Raw genomic sequence first — 25,495 nt, 5'->3', positions numbered from 1 at the left:
TCATCAAAGAGACACTGTGCCACACATCTCCCACTGTCACCACGTATGGCACTACAGTTATGGCACTTTGACTACGAGTCGTACAACTATTACACAGAGAGAAAGCATGAATACTGTACATTGAGTCATTTTACATGGCACTGATTTATGGAAAATAAATATACATCCTTTTATGATCAACATTATCACCAATTCATTGTTTAAAGTGACTACATTCCCTATATCCACTCTGATGACAATACAAAAAATAAATATCTTGAGTAAATATGGCAGAAAAAAAAAAGAAAAAATCCTCCGGTTCACATAATTTCACATTTCATCTTATTAAATAATTTCCCCACAATTATTGTTTGTTAGCTTGTTTGTGCACAAACAGAAAAGAGAAAAATAATGGGCAACACTCAGATTGTCAAGAGCTGTCACATTAAAGCATTTTGTGTTAATGTGTTTGACGTTAGTGCTGAAATGAGATGGACTTACAGTTCGCTTGAAAGGATTTAAGCTGCTGAACCCAAAAGGCTGAAAGTAGAGCTATTGATTGTAAACCACATAATTAAAAAAGGAAAAAGTTATTAGAAAGAGATAAAGAAGAATTCCACCAATAAATAAGCTAAATATATATTTTTGCTGCACATAATGATAAGAAGCACAATTATGCAAAGTCATCCATAATAAAACACATCTCTCTGTCGCTCTGTACATTCTTTGCAGGAAATGACTCTTTTTCACTACTCCTTGAACTCATCTGTTCATTGTACTGTAAATAAAAGTGATAGCTATTTGTGACTGACTAGGCACTTTGGAACATGAGTGTAGGAGATGGCTCATTTCAAAAAATTTTAAAACCAAGAGCAATTTAATATGGCACGATGGATCGAAGCTGAGAGGAGAAGAGCAAAGAGTCCCGTCGTCTCCGAGAGCGTGATCGCTGCCTACCAGGAAATAAATACAGCACAGAGACACTCATGGCACTATGAGGAGCTTTGGATAAAAGCATCCACTAAATGGCACGTGTACTGTTCATGTTCACAGTCAGCAAAAACATAATGTGTTGCTATGGGAGGAAAAAAACCAACTGGAGGATACTACTGTAGTACTACTACCACCGTAGATCTCTGCAGCGTCACTGTTTGTGAGCAGAAACCAGTTCAGTGCAGCTTTTCAGAGTATATTTAAGTTTCTTTTTCTTTAAATACATTTTTTAGTTTCCCTTATGTGCTGTCGTATCCTCTACAGCAGTGGTTTGCAATCCTCTCAGCTTGTTTAATTTGAATACTTTTAGAGGTGAATTTATAGAATATTTTACAAGAAAAAAAAAAGCAACAGATAATCTTATAAAACAACAACAGGGAGCAGAAAATATTTCCTCTTTCCTAAATTCTTTCATCTTGTGACTCCCTATACTGTAGCTGGGAAATGCTGCTCTTCTACACTCATTTATTTTGGCACTGTGTTCCTATATGTAACTAGTTGAGTTGTTATTATTTTCTTAAATCATTAAATACAAACAGGCATTTCAGAGTAGAGTGGGCAGGATCTTCTGGGTCTTCAGGATATGTGATGAAGTCTACAGATTTGGGCTCCAGTTCCTTTTGTTTGAAAAGGTCATTACAATACTGCGTTATGCAAAAGAAAGAAATTCTGTTCTAGACACCAAAAGTAACTATTTACAAAGTCCATGAGTTGTTGTGGTTGTTTTTTTTTTTTCCTTTTTAAATATATATCTTTTTGACATACTCCGTACTTATGGCTGAATGTAGAAAAATGTTTAAATTCAAGATGAAACATTTAAACAATGAGCATTTGTACAAGCAAGGAGAACGTTTGTTTGATGTCCAACTTTGGACTGTTCATGAGATCGGATCCAGTCAGGAAACCTGTATGGCACTTTGAAGCACATTTACTTTACATCAACAGCCAAATATGACCCCTACATTTGATATTTCACTATTGATCTTTTTTTTCTTCTTTTTTTTTCTTTTTTACAACTTGTAATGTTTCTTTTGGCACAAACTATTCATAAATAAAACAATAAAAGGGGCTAAATTTGACGTACTGTAAAAATATTGGCAGAATTTCTGATATCTCTTGTGTTTTAATCAGTAGGTTGGAGTTTGAGTTGGTAAAAATATTAAGTGCGTTATTATTAATCATAAAAGTTTGCCACCTACAGAGTCAACTGCAGCACTAAAAATAGTCAAATAAATACTATTAGGTATTGTATAACCAAATTAAAGACTAAAGTATGAAAACTAGTAATGCACCTCTAATGAATCTCCACTAAATGCTTTTAGAAATACCTCATTGTCTAAAGGCCAAACTACAAAATATAAGAGGTGTTAGGGGCCACTTTGGTCTGCTCTGGTCGGTCTGGATGTACGTTAGTGGAACGGCACCTTGAAGTCGACTCCGGCCAATCAGACGCTCAGGTGGGGAGGCTGATGTTGGCGTTCTCCGCCAGGGGGCTGGACATGCGTATCTGGGAGCTGCTCTTGCTGAGGATCGACAGCTGAGTCCCGCCGTTCACTCCACTGCTGGCCAACGAAGGGTGCCTCTGCTGCTTCAGGTCCACAGCAAAGTACCGGTTCACCGTCCAGCTGCGCCATTTCCTCTTGATCTCCGACTGCACCTTCAGGGAGAAACTTCACAAGGTCATTTTTAATGTACTTTAAGCTGTACCAGCCTCCGCGAAAAGGTACAGTACACCTGTGTAAGTCCTGCCAGGTGGGTGTTTGTACACACAGTTTATACCAAGGCTGCAATAACAGAAACAGGACTTTATGTTATTTATTGGGGGTCAAAAATAACCAGTTCGACCATGAGCCAGTTTTTTTTAGCATTGTTGATTGTGACGCCAACATGTTACGGTGCTTAATATTAACTATTTATTTTTACTTCATTTGGGAGCAGATGTCATTGTTTTCATTTGGATTTTCAGTGTTATTATTACACATTATACCGTAGATTTGAATATTTATTTGGCAAAAAATGACTCATTTATGTAAATGTAGGTTCAGTGTTTTACTTTGAGAGTAGAGGTGTAATTCACACATTAAACAGAGATGTTCTTATTGTTGTTGTTGTTCCCTTAGAAACAGTCAAAGATTACATTAAAATGTGTTTGAAATCAAGTCGTAATTTAAACAAAGGGAAAATTACAATGTCATATTAAGCAGGAGTCTTGTTCGTTTTGGTCATTATGTGTATTTATTATACACCGTTGACCCAAAAGTTGGAATAAAATATTTGGTTTTACCTCTTCTCATGAAATGATTGTGATAATGTGATTTAATCTCGACGGATAAAGTGTATATCTTCTCAAAACTTTATTGAATAAAAAGAGGAATGTGTCTGAAAACAAAATTATTCCAAATTTATGGGCAACTGTGTATATTGTGTGTTTTTTTCCGTAAATATATATATATATTTTTTTTTTACCCATTTTTAGTTATAGCTGAATTAACTCCTGTAACTGAAAGATTTAAAATACTGTTCATGTTTATTGTCATTATAATGCGTTATCAATTCTTCATTAAAACCAGCTACAACTGTTTATAGATGAAGCTGTAACTATATAATCTCATTATTTATTTATAAACACTGACATCTGTACTGTAGTAAATAATAGTAACGCCCCCACAGCAGTGAACAAGAGGACAGAAGCTTACCTCTCCATTGAGGAAGCAGTAGAGGACAGCCACCACAAAGCCCTGAGGAGGAGGAGGAGGAGGAGGAGGAGGAAGAGACAACAAATAAGTAAATCAGCTGGAGATGAAAATGTGCTTTTCTATCTAAAAACATCGAAAAAATGGCAAAAAAAAGACATATCAAAAAGAGTCTGACTGTGAATGTGGACAAACTTTGAAACAGTTGAACCATCACCACTAAATGTTATGAGCTGACAGTTATGAAGATTCAGGAGCCATGAATCATAATGTGGCATCAATAAAACTGTGAGAAACGTCTCCTGAACTGTAAACGTCCTCCTCACTGCTAGAGCTGTGAATAGTGAGAGGACAAAGTTTGATACTCAGATGACTTATTATCCCAACACGTCGTCCTCTCATTCATCATCTGGTCTCTCTCTCTGTCTCTGTCTCGTACCTGGAAGGATCCCAGTCCCAGCTCAAACACCAGCCTCTCCCTCTTGCTCACGTCTTCAGGTGAGAAGGCGAACACGGTGTAGTGGATGCCGAACAGAGGGATGAGCAGCAGGGTGGAGCGCGCCAGACGCCTGCGTGCACACAGACACACACACACACACACACACACACACACACACACACACACACACACGTAACAGTTACAGTTAAATGAAACCGAAGTCAGACGTATCATATCTGTGAACATGTTTTACTGCTGCTGGTCATCGGGATGTGATGCAAGAACAGAGCCACTGATGTAATGTCACGACACCGTTTCTGCCTATTGATGTGACCTCGTCTTTAATATTCAGATTATCACCGCACATTAAAAAAAAAACAAAAAAAACTTCCTCTTAACCTCTTGAAATAAGACTGCTGCGTATTTCTGTTAATCATATTTCTCTCTTGTTTGTTTATTCATCTATCTTTTTTTTGTCATTCTCCAATGAAGTCCCATGGGAAGATCAAAACCAACAATGCAATGATCTCATTATGCGCTACAGAGGAAACACTAAAATATATAGACAGTACGTACGAGCAGCACTGGGAGAAATTTTCCTTCTTCATAATAATAATAATGAACATGACGCTTCCTGTCAGTCAATCCCATAGACTCTGTCTTGTTGCCATGGATACCAGAGCATCAAGTGTGTATTAATTCACAGCTGAAAATAGTCTCCGAGAGGCATCGAGTTCTGTAAGGTATTGAGTGAATGTGAAACACATTGTTGGCTTTAATCTTTTACATGGGAGGCGTCTGGATGACAATAAAAAATATTCCCATTAATAAACCAGACCAAAGAGATTATTAATCTACTCCTATTGTCACACAGATAGACAGAAAATATACAACAAACACACACCGGGTGACTCTTTAAAAATGGAGGACACAAATATACAACACAGTGTTGTTTTACAGCGTGACACCGTGTCCTTAAAAACAGTCATTATACTTGAATACTTAATACTCTATGACTGTGATAAATGCAATAATCAGATAGTAGATGTGACTATTTGTGCCACTGTTGCTTCACCAGCTCTCAAAAAACCAAATCCAGATAAATAAACCAAATAAAAAACGACAAATTTCTGAATACGTGTGTGTGTATGTAGTGTGTGTGTGTATGTGTGTGTATTTGTGTACATCTATTGTACATCTATTTTTGTGAGGAACCGGGTTGAGTGGTGGTGATTGTGGGCTGAGCCTTCAAAGGGGCCAAAAGCCGTTTGGGGGTTAAGACTTGGTTTTAAGGTTTAGGTTTTAGCAAGACACAGGTTTACACGACTGACTGACACCGATGCATTCCTACTGGACACTTTCAGCACGGTGTGGCGATAAAATACAAAACACAGACACTTCGGTAGCACAAGACATGACACAAATGAGCTACAGGAGTGCGGTCGAGGGGAGGGCCGGCCGACAGAAATCACAGAGGGTCAAAGAGGCGTTGCAAACATTTACGCAGATATCTGTGTCTTCACAGTGAATCCAATTGTTTTCTCTTTTCTTTGTGTAATGGACTCAGGGACGAGCTCAGTGCTAACAGATCCAGGTTGTGTAGTTTTGTAAAAATCTGCCAATAAAATATTCCTCATGACCAATTCTGCAGCATATTTACATTCAAGATATTCTCTCTTTAGATTTCTGTTCAGTCCTGCCAACGTCAAACCATCCACAGGGTCTCACCAAGCGACATCTCTCTTGTTTTGGGTGGATTGATACATATTTCCACTGATATGTAGATTAAATAGTATTGTAATCAGGAGGTGAAAACATACTGTATGTGTGGTGTTATCTCCAGTTCTAGTGGGTTTAGGTTTGGATCAGGGTTGGTGTTTGGCGTGTAGCTGTGATGGTTATGGTCGGGGGTCGGGGGGTCGGGGGTCGGGGGGAGGAACACGTATGTCAATGAGGGTCCTCACAGGTGCAGAAGTACAAAACGTGCACATATGTGTGTGTGAGGGAGAGTATGCATTTGGGAATCCATTAACCATTAAAATAAAACGTTAACAACCCCTGGATACACACATGCGGTGGACATAGACAGACACACAAACACACGTGTCTTGAGGACGAACACACACACACATACATACACACACACGCACACACACTTACAGTGTGATGGTAGATAACTCTGACATCCTGCACGAATGCTGAACAGCCTGTGTGGGCTCACTGAAGCATTTCTGAGCACAGCTGCTACACAGCACAAAGACAACACAACAATACAACAAAGACAGTGTCTTTAGGGACACAGACACAGTCTCACACAACGCACACACTCGCACACATCTTCACACTTGGTCACGCACGTACAGGTCTAAGCAACAGATGAGAATGACATTATCTGCAGGGCCTCTAAAGACACTATCCTGTGGGAGCCGAGCAGGAGCGATGTCTGGCTACAGTACAACTCCATAATGAGGCTCGAGCTTCCTGCCAACAGGTAGCACAAGTCAGTCTGTTCTGGAAATTGTCTAAAAGGACAAATCAGAGAGAAAATCAGTGATTCGGTGAGAAAAAAATTTGGATGTAAGACTGCCATGGCTTCTCTTCAATCCCTGTATTAGTGCTTGGCATTGGTCCTGAAAATGGCCACCTTTTTTTTAAGTGTTAGATAATTGATTTAAAGGGACAATTCCCACTGATCCAAAGGGATAAAAAGGGGAAATTGACCACATTTGGTTAAGGAGATTTTCATTAAGCGTCCAGTGTGTCATCTGGCGTCTCATTAAAGGAAAAGGGCTGCTGCTTTTTTTTCCTTAGTAGCAACACATCCCTCAAAAAGACAAAAACCAACTATATGTTTATCACTCTCTTCAATACACAAAGGTTCACATATATATTTAAAAAATCTGGGAATTGTAGTTTATACAATTATTTATACTATTATTGCTGATTATGAGGTGGAAGTTAATAGCATATTTTGGGGGGAGCTATTTTCATCAGCAGATGGAAAATGCGCTCCATTATTAGGTTTAAAATAGCTTTTGGAAAGGGAGAAAGAAGATATTTGAGGCTTTAGTGAAATGAAAACAATGTTGGTTTTGGTCTTTTCATGGTATTTGCTGACAACAGAGAAATATAAAGGTCAAGAAAAGGTAAATAACATTTCTTATTCTCAAAACCATGATGATAAACTTGTTTCTGTGATATTCTAAGTACAGTATGCTAGTAAACACACACACACACACACACACACAAAAAAACACACATAACATTTTGACTTTTCTGAAGACATACACCACCTGTGTTAGTGAATTTGCTTATTGAAACTTACAGGTAAATGCTCGATTCGTTCCCTCCGATATCAGGGGACTGGAGCTTTTGAACCAGGATAATGATAATTCCAATGAAGAGCACGAAATTGATCTGAGGAACAGAAAAGATACAATAAAAACCTGTCATAAACTGAATTCCAGCGAGGCAAAACAAAACAATAGATGAGCGGAGTAAAAATGAATACTCAAGAGAGCCCGTGTGTATAAATCAGCATCTTCCGTACCATTATAGAGGCCACAACTGGTCCTTTGATCACCCACCAGAGGGCAGTGTTCTCATTCGTATCCCAGCATCTAGAGGAGGAAGAGGAGAAGGAGGAGAAGGAGGAGGAGGAGGAAGAGGAGGACATTGCCGGTCAATAATCATTCAGTGAGTCTTCACATCGTCACTTTCTCTCAACAGCTGGTCATACATGGCCCCATACAGTGTGTCAGTCAGGTGACCATTTACAATGTGAGGGAGGAACGGGTCAGAGGATTTAAAATGGAAGAAGAAACATGAATAAAAAGAGAGGATTAAATATAGTAGAATCACTCTACTACTTCTCATAAATGTATTTTAGTAAACAAGGCCTTGTTATATGTATTTGCATGTCAAAACACTGGTAATTTACCTATTTGGTTCAATGCAACCCACCGTCTTTTGGTTTTTTTTGGAAAATTTGTTTATAAAAACACCACAGTCAGTAAACTGAAATGATCTGTGTGTCAACAATGAAGGGACTTGTTTCTCTCATGCGTTCCCCTCAATTCCTGCAACCGCATATCTCTTCTTCATCCTAAATCGTGCAGGATGAAAAGGAGATACATGTGTGAGGAATTATCCCGACACAGTTTGTGACATCAGTGTTTGAATATCAGCCTCCTCGCAGCCTCTGCTTGTTTGAAAAGTTCAAAAGTGCCTTTCACAATATGAAAGTAGTTAACAGTTCATAAATATTTCTTTTCTTTCTGAAGGTAATTGTGACAGTGCTGGAAGACGTATATGTGACTTTTATGGTATTTTATGACATTACTATTACTCATGCATTAATGTGTAGCCTAAGCGTCATCTTATCGCAGCTGCTGAAGACTGACTCATTCTTTACTATTACTATATAAGACAGCAGGGAGTGACTGTTTTTATTATGAATTAATCTCCTCAGTATTTTCTTAATTTTTCTTTTAGTATATTTTTATAGTTTTGGGGCTTTTTGCCTTTAATTGACATGACAGTTGAGAGAGACAGGAAATGGGGAGGCAGAGAAAATCAATTAACTGATTGAAGTGACACCTTCATCCTGCATGTTTTGTCCACCCTCCATATTTCAAAATGATTAATAGAAGAATTTGAGAAGATAGAAATGAAAAAATGACCTATGAAAATAGTTGAGGTTTTCTCATAATTTTACAAATCATTTAATCTGTAATTATATAAACTGTTAGGTAGTTTACTATAACTGAATATAATCTATAATCTTATCACGTTTTGTATCCAAAATGCTGTGAACGTTGCAGAAACGTATGAGCAAATGTATTCACATTGCACCACTTGTCACTCACAAGTTTTGTTTAATCAATGGATTAAAACTATTGACTGATTATTGTGCAGCCATCACTTGTTGAAGCTAGTGAAAGTGGCAAATACTTTTTATTCTACTCTGCTGGTTCTCATTTTTACCAAGGGGGTCGATAAAAGTTTTTATCTCACCCTAAAAAAAAGTCATACTATTTTATTACCTGATTATATTTTGTATGATTAATCAGAGTATGAAAATTTACTAGCTGTTTTCATTATCAAATACATGTCATAGCAGAAATGGAAGTACTTCAACGTAGCATTAGAGTGAAGTACTTGAGAAAATACACAGAGGTGGGGGGAGAAAAAGATGATACATACCCAGTGTTATGAAAATGGAGCCTCAGAACGGCCCAGACAGTCACACATATGGTGGGAGTTCCTGTGATGAGCAATAATCAAAAATACAGTGTATTTGTCATGATTACAGATGCTCTCATGTGTTTAGAAATATCAACATGAAGTGAAATAACAGCTTTATGTTTGTGGTTGCATTCATCAATAGAACAAACAAAAGAAAAGATAACTACCACAAGCTGTCATCATCGTCTTCACTGTATTTTACTAAAGTATTTACACTAATTGGAAACTCAAAATGGAATCTCAAAGGAAAATAAAATAGCTTTTTTTTAAAAAAAGACAGCCCCAGGACTTCCTCAGTAGAGAGTCATTTGTTTTAATCTAATATCAACAAACATGTCGTCTTAAGTGGATAAAAATCCTGACTATGTATCATATTCAAAACAGTGCAGTGTATTCCCGTTTAACTCTATATATGAGCAAAAAATGTGACAACTCAAAGTTTTCACAATACTCCACTAATGACAAACCAGATGCTCACCCCATCCTACTATGGTGTACCAGTAGAAGTATCGTCTCTCAGGAAAGAAGGTCTCCACCAGCAGAGTGAAGAGATACAGTCCTTCAATGAACAGCCAGAAATAGTTCGACATGACACAGTAATGGAAGAAAACCATCACTGCTTTACAGGCCACCTGCACAGAGGAACACAGGGGGGAGGGGCACATTAGTGCAGCAAAGGTAGAGGGACGTTTCCACATCTACTCATGTGGTACAATCCTTTTAGGTTACTCAGAGTGTGACAGGAGCTGGTGCAACAATATCGTCAGCAGGTGAAAAAAAAATTGGAGGCGCCATTTGTTAGATATAAAAAAAACAGAGAAAAATGCATTTTGAGACAGTATGAAATGAGGAAGTACATGCATTTGCTTTCTTGTCAAGATTGGATTTGATTAGGAAGCGGGATACAGGAGAAAGTTTAACAAAGCTTAGCATAGAGCAGTGGTTCTCAACTGGTGGGTCGGGACCCAAAAGTGGGTCGCGGACCCGTTCTGGATGGGTCGCGGACAGCTGGTCAAAAAAGTAAATAATATTTAATACACATCTGATGTTGGATATCAAAATAACTTATAAAGGCACGCGTCACGTGAACACATGCAGTTGTAATGGTCCTCAGTTTCTTATTATTTGCTCTGAATAGACACAGTCGGCAAGCAAGGAAACGTCACTTCCGGTTAGGGCCGACACACTCATGCAAAAAGGCGGCATTTTAAACCTTTGTCAAACGCTTGTTCGCCGTCCTGTCTTAGTTTTAATCACATGTATATGCTGACAAAGAGCTATATATTAGAAAACTCATCATGATCTGGGTCGATTGCTGTCCGTATATCTTAAAATATAAAGTTTTCACAGCCATAGCCTACACCGAGTCAGCAGGGTCGGCAACCTTCACTTCCGGTCAGAGCGTTACACGTTTGGAGAAGATGAGCGAAGTTCCGATATAAAAGTTAAGGTTGTGGTTTTTGAATTTATTTGCGGTGCAAAATAATACACAATAACTCAGGCAGTGTCTACGAGTGTCTAGAGCCGGCCGGCGGCGACTAAGAGAGCGTCAGAGCCGTGGGGGAAGACAAATATGACTGACTGTGAAATACCTAATATTTTTAAATGTACGGACAACATTCGACCCAGATCGTGATGAGTTTCTAAAAATATAGCTCTCTGTCAGCATATACATGTGATTAAAACTAAGACAGGATGGCAAAAAAGCCTTTGACAAAGGTTTAAAATGCCGCGTTTTTGCATGAGTGTGTATGGGGGACACGGTTTGTTTTCCCCCACGGCCCTAACCGGAAGTGACGTTTCCTTGCTTGCCGACTGTGTCTATGCAAAGATATCAGTTTCTTATTAATGTGGCCTGAATGCAGTGAATCTTGTTTTGTTTTGTGGGTCTTTATGTTGTGCAATTTGATATTTATTCACTTTTGTGAATATGCTCTGAATGCAGAGATGCATTAGAAGTCAAATATCGTTTTGTTGGTCTCCATTTTGTGCAGTTTGATATTTTTTTATTCACTTCCATACATGCAGTTGTCATGGTCCTCCTCAGTTTCACTCATGTGCTCTGAAATGCACTTTGCTCAATAAAGAGCAAAATTATTTTTTAAAGGCTTAAAAAAAAAAAAAATTTTTGGTTTGAATTCTATAAAAGTGGGTCGTGACTTAATGACCATGGGAAAATGTGGGTCCCAGAGTTAGACTAGTTGAGAACCCCTGGCATAGAGAATGGAAATGGGAGTTTGCCTTGTCCTGCAGCTTACCACTACCTCTAAAACACTCTAAACACACATAATATTTTGTTTGTTTAAGCCCTGAAAAATCATTTAAATAAAGCTGCTGCAGCTCCAAAATAGAGCTCTCATGTTTAATGCTCAGATTTTATTACAAAAGCTCAAGACAGAGGCAAATGTTCTTACTTCTAGTAAATCACAGTGTTAACAGAGACCGTTGTTACTGGGGCGACAGGGCTACTACAGTATAACATGTTGGTGTTTTTTTTTGTTTTTTTTGATTGAGATGACAAGTGAATATCGAAACGTGTGTCTCTAAAATTTCAGGGCCGACAGGAACAACCCACCTCCGTGTCAGGTGGACGGTAATCTAATGAGTTCCTGTTAATGAACAGAGTTCATATTCTGAGTGGGGTCAACCAATTACAGCGCTGATCTGATTCCCGGTGATGTCATGTTGTGATATGACCTGTGGTTGCCATGGCGACGGCGGGGAAGCAGAGGGTTGCGAAAAAATAAAGGGGGGCTGGGGGGGGGGGGGGGCAAGTAACCATTGATATGTTAATGGTCCTCGAGTAGAAGATTTCCAGTGGCCTTGCTGAAGCCATTAGCGTTCCTAATTAGGTTTATTTATCATGCCTGCTTAACAACAGTGAGCAATGCGTTGCTACCAGACAAAGGCTAAGAGCTTGTTCTGCATTCGTAATCAGGGAGTATTAGTCATCTAATTGCGTGTTTACTTTTTGTAAAAAATTTGCATGTGATTGAAGTTCCTTCAAAAGGTGCATATCAAACAGCAGAGACTGCAGAATGACTGTTCCTACCGAGTCTCTCTCTGTGACGCTCTCTCTGTACCTCACGCAGAACAAGCCCCATCATATGTTTCCCTCTCTGAAATGAGTGGCTGCACTTCGCTGAAATCCTTTAATAATGCTCTCTGGAACTGATTAACCAATAATCCTGACAACACTGTGCTCCCGCCAAATACCCTGCTACCTTCTCATACATGACTCCAAACCTGCCTGCAATTATTTTGTCCGAGTAAGGATCATTTAGAATAATAAAAAGGCCTCATTTCGCAATTATCTGCTTCAATTTTAAACTAATGAAATAATTAGAGTTGTGAATTGAAAAGCCCCGGTTTTATTTAGTCATTAATAACCAAACAAGCAGCCACGCTAATAAAAAACCACAAACCGTGGAACCTGTGTTGTGTATTTTACGGCCTCTAAATGACCATACGGTGCATGTGCTGTATATGAATCAGCTGCCGTCGTTTGACTGACCGTGTGTACGAAGCAGTGGTCGCTGTCCTCCTGCGCGTACAGCACGCCGTCCTTGATGAAGACCGAGATGGCTCTCAGGATGAAGGACACGAACAGATTCATGTGAATGAAGTTTCTGGTGCAGTGGAGCTTCCTGGAGAGAAGACAGAGAAAATATATCTCATCTCATCTCATCTTCACTCTCAGAGTTTCATCAGATCAGCTGGGATATACGTACAGTATAGTCATTAATTAACAAGACATTCATTATTCCTTTTTTTTTTTAAGCTTTTGAACCTTTGGCTGTTTTTACATGGCTTTCTTGCTAATGGCAAAGTCACTGTGCAATATGTCTCAGCTCAGTCAGCTTTCATTTAAACATAGTTTGACATAATTTTGTATAGTTTGGTTTTGAGCCTGTTTTGGTTAATGTATATAAAATAAGCCGGACAGTGCTGTAACTAATCTGTAGATTTTTTCATTCATTCATTAATTTATTAGTCTGCTGATTTCGCTTGTCTGGTCTAGGATATATGAGAAAAAGAAACATTCCTAAGCCAAAAGATGACATTTTCGAAACTGGAATGAGGGAATATTTTGTATTCCTGCTTCAAATATGTACTATATAATATCAAATATCAAATATGTAGAATGAAGTGACTGTTAGAAATGCTTACAATTCATGTTTTATTAATGACCAATAAGGATATAGAAACCATTTAGATTAGACAGTGCTGTTCAAAATATGACGACAGCGTAACATATAAAACCTAGAAATCCCATTAGCCTTTGTAGTGTAGCTCTGGGCAGCTCACCGCTCTGTTCTGCTGTTCGAACCTACTCCTAAAACTATAGGGATTATGACAATGGGCTAATTTGCCAAAATCTTGAACAATCCCCTTCAACTGTATCCTTAATTTGACATTGAGTTTGTCAATGATTTGCTTTTTTTCACTTGAGTTTGAATACATCAAATGGTGAAGACATTTTATGAACATGTTTGGATAAAAACCGTTTCCCAGCCAAACTGTGGCGCTCACCTGAACCTGCAGAGAATAACCATGGCAGTGGTGAGAGACACCAGCGACGTGCTGTAGCCGACTGTGTACAGGGCCTTGACCGAAGCGAAGTACATGTCCTAGAGTTGCAGGAAGAGGGTGAGTGTCTATGCAACATTCATGTAAAAGGAAATGTAGATGATGCACAAGAGGACCTACATCTTTGGTTGTGTTGTCATAGAAGAAGCAGACGTCCGCGTAGTGAGGGAAAAGTTCAGACCAGCCTTCCTCCGTACAGTTACGACTGACCTTCCCCATATCTGAAAGCACAAAGTATATCCTGTAGTAGAGACTAAATAGAAGCAACGGTGAGCTACATGAAAAAATGATTTGTCAGCTCAGATGAGAGACACGGGTGATATCCTGCCTCCGCTCACCATCCTCAGCGCTCATGAAGTCATGGAAAAGCTCCTGACAGTTGACCACCACAACTTCTCCGACGCTGGCCGCCTGCCAGCAGGTCAGGTTGTCCCACATCCACGGGCACACTGAGTGAGGGGGGGGGACGAGATAAAATGAACGTACAGAGGTCAGCGTGAGGCTCTGGTGCAGAATTTTTTGCTGAGGAAATGAAATGACACTAATCTAATTCAACAGAGTCGAAAAGTGAAATCACAGCAATCACACTGGAGATAATTGTGTTTCATTTGCAGAGATATGGAACATGTTCATGACACCCACATGGAGAAATCTGTTGCTAACATAGGAGTAGCTCCGGGTCCTCGACAGAGATGAGGCCAAAATGTGCTATGTATTTTTTTTTTTTTTTTTTTAGAGAAACAGCAACTGTGGGAACAAACAGTTAATAATCAACACTGAGCAAAACGAAACGATCCTTCATTTGGAGAATGTAGGTCCAACGCTAACTCTCTTTTAGCTCCATTTTGGTCTCTACCAAACACGCAGGGAAATACTTGGCTCTTTTTATCCACTATCTAGTGTTCTTCCCCACAGAAAACTGAAAGCTGTTGAGAGTAAGATAGCATTTCCTCAGTGTTTTTTAATTCCTCAATGTTTTAATTTTTGTGGGTGAATGCGTGTGTGTGTGTAAATGTACTTTTTGTTTATTATGTAAACCATTTTAAGCTGCTTCTTCGTATGAAAAATTGTTTGTTTGTTTGTTTGTTTGATTGATTGATTGATTGATTGATTGATAGATATTGTCATTATAAAAACAAAGTTGATTATTAATGTTTCAACCTGCAGGAAGTGTGTCAGGGGGAAACTCTGAAGGAGGATGCTGTGGTCAAATATGAGAAAAGGTGCATTTAAAGACGCACAAACGATACATATCTATGCTAAAGGAGCTAATGATGCAAACCTGTTGTCAGCATCTCTGGTTTAAGCAGCTGATCTCCTCCGACGTCACAGACAGACCCACATTAGACACACTGTAGAGCTTTTAACACATCGTTTCCCCGAGGAACACGAATAAAAACTACACATCAATCAACTCTCTGTTCTGTTATTGATTCACCCAGGCTGATAAATGAACACATTAATTGAAACAGTGGGCTAAAACGAATGATATCACACACACACACACACACACACACACACACACACACACACACACACACACACACACACACACACACACACACACACACACACACACACACACACACACACACACACACACACACACACAATTCTCTTTTAATAAAGACTCACAAACCAGAACATGTCTTTCTAAGTGTCGTTGTCACACTTTAAAGTCAACACACGACCCTTCACTGTGTGTGTGTGTGTGTGTGTGTGTCAGCCAGAGACCAGCTTCCTCTTTCCTCTTATCTCAATCTCGGGTTCATGAACAGGAAACATTATGCAACACGTTTCTTGCCAATAGTTAAGCATTTCCTTGCACATATTAGATCTTATGATCAAGAATATAAACTGATATCACAGCTGATCATAATATTTTCCCACCATATACAGACCCCATGCTTCCTTTGAGCATTTCAACACTCACTGAAAAAATAACAACTTCATGTGCAGTAACAACAACAATAGTAGTAATAAAATTAACAATAATAACAACAACCAATACTACTACTACTACTACTACTAATAGCAATAATAATAATACCGGTAATTCATGATTCAATAGAGGCCGTATAGCTCTCTCTTTCTCTCTCATCAGTTCCTTGTCTTTCTGCTCCATAAGTCCATCAGGCTCCATGTTGATTATGTTGATGTTGTTTATCAAAACACCTCTGACACTCATCTTAAATCTCTGACTATATTATTTAATTCCTTATGTGGATTTGTTTTGAGATGTCCTTTTAGAACACATCATTGTCTCATGTTTGATTCTCTGAACTGGCTACAACCCAAATTTAGAAGGCAATCTCATTGGTTCCATTTTCTTTTCAAATGTATTTATTTTAATTGTCCTCCTTATTTAAAAGAACTTATGATTCCATACAACTCGCCATACCCACTTAGACATACTAACTTCCCTTATTTCTTTGTTCCTAGATTCTCTAAAGAGGTTGGTAAAAGGTCATTCCAATATAAAGCCCCATTTGATTGGAATAATCTCCCTCCTTTTTTGCGTTCTATTACCTCTTTTCATTGTTTCAGGAGGTCAAAATTGCTCATGTTTTTAGTTAATTACTTAATTGATTCATTCATTCATTGTTATTCTTTCTTTCTCCATTTTGTTATTTCATTATTCCTACTATGTTATTTAATATTTCTATTCTGTTAAATTTATGGGGGTAGAGGTGGTATGTGGGAGTGTGTGAGCAAGATGTCTGTATTTGTTGTATTGTCATGTTATGTATGTCTACAATGTAATGTAGTGTATTGTTGATGTTGTGTGTTCTATGTCTATGTTTGTTCAGGGACCCCCTTGAAAATGAGATGCTACATCTCAAGGGGGCTATCCTTTAATAAATTCAAATTCAAATTGTTACTGGAAATGTAGTCAGTGTTTTTTATCTTAGCAGCCTCTGATTCACCTCACGGTTACTGATTATGTTTCACCACTATCACTCTGTAACACAGATCTGAACCCTCACACTCAAATAGGTCAACAACAGTCAGTAGATGATGTTGATAATTACTGTGAGGTTATGACAGAGCAAACAAAGCAGATGTGATCTCCAGGGAGAAGTGTTTAATCTTGTCTTTTTGTGTGTGTGTGTGTGTGTGTGTGTGTGTGTGTGTGTGTGTGTGTGTGTGTGTGTGTGTGTCAAACAGAGGTGTCAAAGTGAATTAGCTTCGATGGTTGAACAGTACCACATCTGTTAGGTTTTTTGGTCTAGTTCACAGTGTAGCAGTGTATTTAAACCTCCAAAAGTGAACATAGTGACCGTCTTGAAGGGGGATTTGTTGTACACCTACAACACTAATACCCTCTAAATACTCTAAAACCCTAATGAAAGGTGCAGGTTTGAAAGTTTTGCAAATCACTGCAGTGCATCTGATCTGTTTTTTCCTCGGTTTAATCCAACCTGATCCACTCATCTATCACTAACAAGCTGAAAACAAACGTTACTTAACCAGCCTTCAATCTTTTGTTTTGTTTTGTGATCTCCTTCTCCTCCTCTGCCTCCATCTTCACCTGACTCATGCTCACTGTGAATCTCACATCAGTTATTCTCAGTGCTGCTATCACAGCTTTGACTCTTTCTTTTCTGCTCCCGTGTGCTTTATCTTCAGCACCTCCTCTTCCCTCCTTCCCTTCTTTATTTTTCTTTCTTTCTCTCTCTCTCACCATCTCTCCAGTTTTTACCACGTTGTTTGTGCTCGGGTGGTTTTATAGCGCTGCTGCTGCTGCTGCTGCTGCTGCTGCTGCTGCTGCTGCAGAGGCAGGTGCAACTCTGATTGGATGTGTGTGTTCACTCGCATGCATTTAGAGTCTTTTTCAGCGAGCATGCATCTGTGGATGTGTGGATGTGCATGTGTTCCTGGACATGTGTGTGTGTGTGTGTGTGTGTGTGTGTGTGTGTGTTTGCAGACCTTTCTCTATTCTGCTTGGCTCTCTAATCTGTTTTGGTTCTGTCTGGTGAGCCGGACACGAAGCCAATTACCTTTTAAAGGGCAAATCGGAGCCAAATGAGCCGCACTGAGCTACAGAGGTAACCGGCTTAATAAAGCACTCTGTCTGCATCACTGGCCGCCTCGCACCGTCTCACACTATACTGAACCTTCACCACTAGGCTGCAAAGACACAGACCAGACACGTACCGCACATACTACGTGGTGTAGAGAACATGCACACAAACACAGACAGGTGGATTCTTTCTCACTGAAACCGATCTAAGTGAAGGACTCAACGAGATGTGTTGTTTGTGTCTTCTGTGGTGCAGCTGAAGCAGAATACTGATCAGATATTCTGAATTATCTTTAAACATTGATTTGAAAGATCTGCACCTGGATGTGACAGGTAATAGATTATTTTCATAGGTTTTCATTAATCAATTCATCAATAAAATGTCAGAAAATAGTGAAAAAAATCCACTTTAACCTAAAAATTATAACCTACTTAAAGTGACATCATCAAATTGTTTGACAAGAGATTTTAAGGTAGAGAATGATTAAAGATATTCAATTTAAAAGAATCAAAATATTAGAAACACAGTAGATTATCACATTGGAAAAGTGAAATCAATCTTCTATCCTTCTATCAGTCAGTCACTAATCAACTGAGTGGTTGCCTGAGCTCTAACTTTAAGTTCCTCTAAAAGGGGATTCAGTCAGTGGCCCTTTTCTGTGTGGTGACAGTCATGATTAGGTACCAAAATCCAACCACCAATTTGAATCAATCAATTTCATTCTCATTTAGCATCGGACAAAGTGTCACATGAAGACGGTTTAGTTGAAAAATAATAAACAGGTGCAGGACAGGTCCTTTTCTAAATTCAGCTGGGCGTTGATTACAGCACTTGACAGCAAATCATTATGTAGCAATTTCACACGACCTGCAGACTAACCTGAGGCAAGAGCAACTCAATTAAAAGTATAAAACAAATAAATCATTTGGAAATAAACCAAAAAAAAAAAAAATTGTCTGACAAAGCTAAAAGAGGACACCTCTTGCAAGCTCTTTTTCCTCTTTTCTTAGCTTTTTCTCAGGCCCTGAGTTGGGTTTTCTGCAAAGCAGGAGTTTGTATTGCCTAATCAACGATTTGCTGTCAGCAGAAACACTGGACGGCTCCTTTTAAAGGGAAGGAGTAGGAAGGGATCAGTTAAGGGTTGAGGCAGGCGAACGTGTGACTACAGTCTGAAAATAGATGGCTCAATATAGACGTAAAAAGAACACAACAGTATAACTTTCAACTGAAAACAAATTATGGATTTTTTTTGTTGTATAAATGATATCTTTATGGTGGGAGCATCAAACTTTAGATAAAAACATTAAAAAAGTTCAGATGCATTTTGTAGGAAGACTGCGACCTTTAAGATCTAGAGATGAAAAACGAGCTGAACTTACAGCTCCTCTCTTCTTTAAACTTGTTATCTCACCCACTCTGAATCTTTTATGTGTTTTTTTGTTTGTTCCCCAGGGAGCTTGTGGCTGTCACTGAAACCGTGAGTCACAGTGCAGTCTGGGAGATGCAGTGTGCTGTGCAACTTTCAGGAGCAGCGGGAGGCTTGCAGCAGTTGCTAATGAAAACCACAATGTGTAGCCAAGAAAATAATTGCTTCCAGGAATCACAGAGCAAGTTTCCTGTGTTTTGAAAAAGGAGAAAAAGGAAAAAAAGGGGACATGTGGGAAAAAAATGCGAAAGCAGCTCAGCGTGACGTTACAGGCAGACATTTGGTTTGTGAACTGCTTGTCAGCCGATTGTTGCCACTGCAACGTAGCGGTCTTCCAAGGTGATGTATCTGTAACATGAACATGATATAAAGCTGCACTCCTCTGTCATCCTAACATGTTTCTCTGTGACCTTTTTCAAAACTGATTGGGTAAACTGAAAAATACCAGACTGTCAAGAATTGGAAAAAAAAAGAAAGAAAAGAAAAAGCCTGTGTTTAATTTATTCTGGGAAAGTTGCATGACATTCATCAGCAGCTCTGTGTTTTCCTGAGCAAACCAAAAGGTAAACAATTTAATCACAGCAGCAGAGGCATGAAAACTGGTGGTTTTCGTGCCAGATTATCCAAACAGAAAGATGTGAGAACACACACAATACACAGTCTCTCTCTCACACACACACACACACACACACAGTCATACATCCTCGCTTACCTAATTCGGGGTCTTCGGGGTCGTGCTGCTCGATCAGCTCCATGCATTTCTCATGTTCACGCTTGATGATGCAGTGCTCGGACTCTGAGGCCACCTGGAGAAAACGCACAGACACACACACACAGAGTCACCCTCCACACTGATTACAGTGATCCACAGCATCACTGACAGCGTCTTTAAGGTCTTAATAAGCTTCTTGTGAGGGGCGCCACTTAACACATGTCCACGTCCGCTCACGTGAAATTGATTTGATTACCGGTAGTTGACATGAGGTTTGTGTTTGTTCTAACCACATGATGCTCACACATCTGCAACGTTACTGTGTCCACCGTTGGCTCTCTTTAGCTCTGTTTTTGGTCTCTACTAGGGTTGCAATGGGGCGGAAAATTTCCAGTAAATTTCCGATAAATTTCCAGAAACTTTCCATGGGAAGTTAAGATGGAGAATTTTGCAAATATTCCAAATTGGAAACTTTCCATGGGAATTATGGGAATTATTGGGAAATTTGGGGGAATTCATGGGAATTAACTGGAAATTAGGGGTAATTTACACAAACTGTATCATATCCAAGCATAAATGTAAATATTTTGTTTTGTCATAAGTAGACATCCATGCAAAATAATACAATTAAAAAACATGACATTTCAACAGATTTATTTGTGAGTAGAACTTTATCAAGTTTTAATTCTTGTATGAACAATCAATTCTTTTACTGAACAACAAAAACATGAATGTTGAGTAAAATGTTACCTTCAATTTTGTAAATTTCGGATTCATTCGCATTTATTCCCATATATTCCCGTTAATTAAAGTTTCCAACTTTGAAAATTCACGGAATTTTGCAACCCTAGTCTCTACCCACTCCTGAGGGGAAAAATGTGGCTCTGTAGCTGCTGAATACTCCACCATGTTCACCAGCGATAGTTGCTGCCTGCTGTTTTAGTGCAGAGCAGGATGTTTTTAGTGCCTTTTTATTAAAAACAGTTGCTCGCAGTAGCCAAAAACAGTGTGATGACAGTGGCGAGAATGAACCAAAACAGTAAAGTTGCAAAGCCAGACAGCTAAACAGTGATCTCACACTCAGCATAATGCTCCGTAAAGCTGATTGAAACTGGAAGATGCAGGTGATAATTCACTGAGAAACGAATGTTTTCCTGCATTCATTGCTGTTGCTATGTGTCAAAAATGTGTCAAAGCATTTATAAGTCAGTCTATTTTTATGCAATAATCCCTCTCTCTTTTTGATGACTCATCCCGCACTCTGTGGCATGTACATTAAATTTATCCAATCAAATGTGATTTGGGGAATCTGGCGAAACTGATGCCCTCTCATCAGTTTGCTTGTGGGCTGTGGTACACAGTGTTCCTGAGAGCGACGCACTTCAACTTAAGCAAACACACACAAAGACACAAACATGCTACAAACTCAGAAAACAATTTTATCAATTTGACAACAGCACACACACTGCAAAACACCTGCAAATACAGGAACATACTGTACATGTAGGTCAGTTTGATTTATGATAACATCAATATTGTATGATTCAGATTCAGAAATATGTACTGCACTGTAATTTTGAAATGTTGTGCTGCCGGGTCCATCACTTCTTTGTGTCCCTAGAAACACTTCGGTTGTGCTGTGAGTTTGTTTTGCAGCTCACATGCTGTTAAATTGATGAAGATGTTTCCAGAATTTTTTTGTGCATTTTGTGTCTTTGTGTGTGTTGGACATGGTGTGCATTCAAACATTTATTGGGCAAAACACATTAAGAAAAATCAAGTATGTATATGTCTCATTGTGAAAAAACACATTTCTACATCATTCAGTGTTTAAATGCTCCAGTATCCTGGTTTCTTTTGGAGTACTCCAGGCAGCAAAATCGGGTTTCTCAAAATCGGGATATGAGCTTATCCCGATTTCTGGAATCGGGAAATGGTACATGTTTACATGCGCAAACACAAAAACGGGATACTTAAAAACCCCAATAAAAATCAGGGTACTGAAGTGCATGTAAACGCAGACAATGTTTCAAATGAGTTCTTCAGAGATGTAGAAATTCACATCCACCTTTTAGTAAATTCATGAAATCCCTCTGGAATTTGCAGCCCGCCTTAAATTTTGCTTTACAAATTCATCGTGATAAGATAAGAAAGCTGGAGATGCTCTGAATGTCACTATAACCTGCCAAGGAAGAAAACCCTGGAGAGTAACTGGTGTTGTCTGGTTCTGCAGTACAGTCAGGGAAACTATTTACCCAGAGATAGTAGAGTTGGCGTATATCTGTCACCTGCTCTATAACTCTCCCTCTTGCTCTCTTAAGGCCAATCTCTGTTTTGCACCCTTAGCTTTCTTGCACCCCCCTCCCCTCCCCCTCTCCCCCACACTCCCTCGCTCGTTCTCTCTCTCTGTGAAATGATAGGTGTAATATGTCCCGGCCCTCTGAGCCATGGCTGACTCATCACTCCATCTCTCTGCCCCCCAATATAAAATTCACTTCAGGCCTCGCTGCCTAGATAAGATAGGGCACCAACCGACTGTGAAGATGTCCCAAGATTCACTTCCTTTCTGTATCGCGCCGCACGTGGGCAGAATTTTAAAATATCGCATGAATTATGTGAAGTATCATCAGAGCTATCTGCTGTAATCTGCTCTGATCGCGTTTCCAGACAACACACAAACACCTCCTGCCGCACCATGATGGCTAAACAAAAACAAAAACACACATATTATTAAAGCTCTCTTTTTTTTTTTTTGTTTCCCCACGTTGTCGATGGCGTTTGATATCATTTAATGAAACCGACACTGGCATTGTTGGAAAGAAAAAGACCTCTTTGTACCCGTAGCAAGCATCCATGTTGCTAAGCAGCAGGTAACCAGCTAAGAGCCAATACATGTTGTAGGCAAGGCTTCCCAGAAATGGGAAATAATTGGATGCAGATCTGTTTGGCATGTGCACAGACAGGCCTGTGAGATGGCAGTATGAAATGTGTTAGTCATTAATTTACTTCTATGGAATCCTGGATGGAGGCTTGTACATGATATTGGGCTGGATGGGCTTTATTTAAAAATATATTTCATTATAATTGGAAACAGTATTTACTACCGTTTTTATCTGTATTGATCGAGACTGTGCTCCCATAAGAAATGAGCCCATAGATCGAATGTGCAAGCAGCTTATTAGGACAGCTATGTGTGATTATTGTTAGATGAAGTGTAGTTATTAAGGGAGGAAGTCAGGTGGCGTAGCATGAAAAACAAGGATGAGGATGAACTGTATGAATGTTTCATATATGAAACGGATAATAAGCGTTTTTTTAATCCATCATAGTTTGTTCACAGCTTTAACTGCGTGTCTATCACTGTTAATTGGTATACTACATCACGATACCAAAATGTCAGTAGTCGATACCACTACCAGTGATTTTTCCACAATTCTCGATACTCATTCGATACCACAATAAAAAAAAAGAACCCATGCACTTCTAGATTCACTTATTGAAAAACAGTTTCACATCAAACTTTCAAGTATTTAAGCTCCACTGTCCTTCAACAACTTCTCAAAATGCACAGAATGTAAAGTGCACGCAGCAACATGAACTTAAAAGCAGAGTAAAATGGTAAATCTGGCTCAACACAAACAGAAAGTCATCTAGTCATTACTGTGTCCTCCAACTAAACAAGAGAACTGTTGCTCTCATTAATTCACTTTAAGGCTGTTTTCACACAGACTGGTGTGACAGTGACATACTGTTTCATTTTTCAGCTCGTATGGTTCACGTTCACAATGTTTGTTTTCACTCTGGTCCAAATGCTGCACCACTGGCAGATTGTTTTGTCTCCATGATGGACGCGTGGTAGCTACATCGTGTTCGCTCGTGTAAGCCTACAGTATTCTGCCCACTTCAGTTCCAACAGGACACAGCACGCCGAGGGTAAAGTTGTATATCCGGTACTCATGGTACTGAAAAAAAAGCAGGTATCGACGTATTTTTCACGTGTTGGCATCGACTTGGTACCGAAGTATCGGTGCTCGTGACAACCCTACTCCTACTGATCTTATTATTGTTACCAACCCACTGGTACATGCTCATATGGGTTGCAGTCGAGTTGAGCCAAGCCACATTTTAACTTTTATCCATCATCAACACCCACACACACACTGTACACATCAATAAAAATAAACTAATAACTAGCTTGAAGCCGGTGCATATTCTCATTTGCCCAGGTCATAGTATTTCAAAGGAGGTTAAATCGAAAGCAGCTGGACTTAGTTATTTGTCTAGGAAGACGTTTCACCTCTCATCCAAGAGGCTTCATCAGTTCATGTACGCAACTGACCAGGCTGGGACTGTCGTTATAACAACATAGGGCACTAACGAAGTCGAAACCAACTTTCCATCAAAGACAGTCATTTAAACGACTGTCGTTGGCACTTGGAGCACAAAAGGGAACCAGTGACATCATCACCCTTGTGAACGCCCACACAAGAGGTTAAATAGTGAGTCTCCACACCAGATAGTTGGACCAGTCCCAGCCTGGTCAGATGCGTACATGAACTGATGAAGCCTCTTGGATGAGAGGTGAAACGTCTTCCTAGACAAATGACTAAGTCCAGTTGCTTTCGATTTAACCTCCTTTGAAATAATAACTAGCTTTAATAATAAAATAACAATTGTTGCATCAATTAAGTTTATATTCCAGTCATTTAAAACTTGGATGAAAAACTTGAATGCTCTCTAACTAAACTAAACTAAATGCTTATTTATCCTTATAATTAATAATAAATACTGTACACTCACCAACACATACTGTGTTTGACTGACACTTCCCACACTCACTTTCTAGCTTTTTGCATAGGTGCAGATGAGAAAAAATCACACCTTTCGCATTTGTAATTTGTAATTGGTGACATAATTCCTGGAAATCAATAACAACAGAGGAGAGTGATTTGGTGCAAGGTTAACTAAGGATTACCGAGGGTTTAAAGAGCTCCCACCTAAAACAGGCACCATGACAACGACGCATGTGCCAGAGGACCGATCAATGAATTCTTTTTTAAGTGTGCTTGCTATTCTCTGCTCCCAATTACTCCTCTCCTCTCTGAAACAGATGTCTGTCTAGATAAGCTGCCCATTTTGAAGCTGCAGAATCCCGCTTCCCTCCCCAAGGCTATTTTCAAGGGGCCAGATAACTCAGTAGCTCCCACAGCACTGTGCAGCACAGATAATAAAACTCCCATTTGACGTTGCAGACCACTGGCCCTCCGTACAGACCCATTTGACACACAATAAGTACATCACAACAGACGTATCTGCCACATCATCCGGCTGAAGGTCAGCCCGAGACCGCATTGTGCAAAGATGTCAGCTGGAGGAACACTTCATACATGT

At 39.3% G+C, this 25,495-nt stretch overlaps 1 protein-coding gene across 3 annotated transcripts in view; it reads right to left on the bottom strand.

The window, feature by feature from the left end:
* Nucleotides 1-621: 621 nt before the first annotated feature.
* LOC146970421 (pituitary adenylate cyclase-activating polypeptide type I receptor-like) overlaps nt 622-25,495 on the bottom strand; it is a 30,029-nt gene continuing 5,155 nt past the window's right edge. Inside the window, exons 3-15 of one of the 3 annotated variants that reach the window (XM_085803991.1) lie at nt 20,105-20,198; nt 14,280-14,390; nt 14,062-14,162; nt 13,885-13,982; nt 12,866-12,998; nt 9,830-9,983; nt 9,310-9,370; nt 7,655-7,724; nt 7,430-7,521; nt 6,265-6,345; nt 4,105-4,234; nt 3,669-3,710; nt 622-2,629 (exon numbers count right to left, since the gene is read on the bottom strand). In XM_085803991.1, coding sequence (XP_085660117.1) covers nt 2,426-2,629; nt 3,669-3,710; nt 4,105-4,234; nt 6,265-6,345; nt 7,430-7,521; nt 7,655-7,724; nt 9,310-9,370; nt 9,830-9,983; nt 12,866-12,998; nt 13,885-13,982; nt 14,062-14,162; nt 14,280-14,390; nt 20,105-20,198 — 1,371 coding nt within the window. In that variant the 3' untranslated portion in view covers nt 622-2,425. Of the gene's footprint in view, nt 2,630-3,668; nt 3,711-4,104; nt 4,235-6,264; nt 6,349-7,429; nt 7,522-7,654; nt 7,725-9,309; nt 9,371-9,829; nt 9,984-12,865; nt 12,999-13,884; nt 13,983-14,061; nt 14,163-14,279; nt 14,391-20,104; nt 20,199-25,495 lie in introns of all 3 variants that reach the window. The other 2 variants (XM_085803990.1, XM_085803992.1) reach the window with 2 other exon arrangements.

This window comes from Trachurus japonicus, chromosome 17 (genome assembly GCF_045865225.1).
Source record: "Trachurus japonicus isolate A0001 chromosome 17, Traja_1.0".
NCBI classification, from domain to species: Eukaryota; Metazoa; Chordata; class Actinopteri; order Carangiformes; family Carangidae; genus Trachurus; species Trachurus japonicus.
The sequence above is the reverse complement of the archived record's forward strand: the minus strand, read 5'-3'. Positions and strand labels throughout refer to the sequence as shown.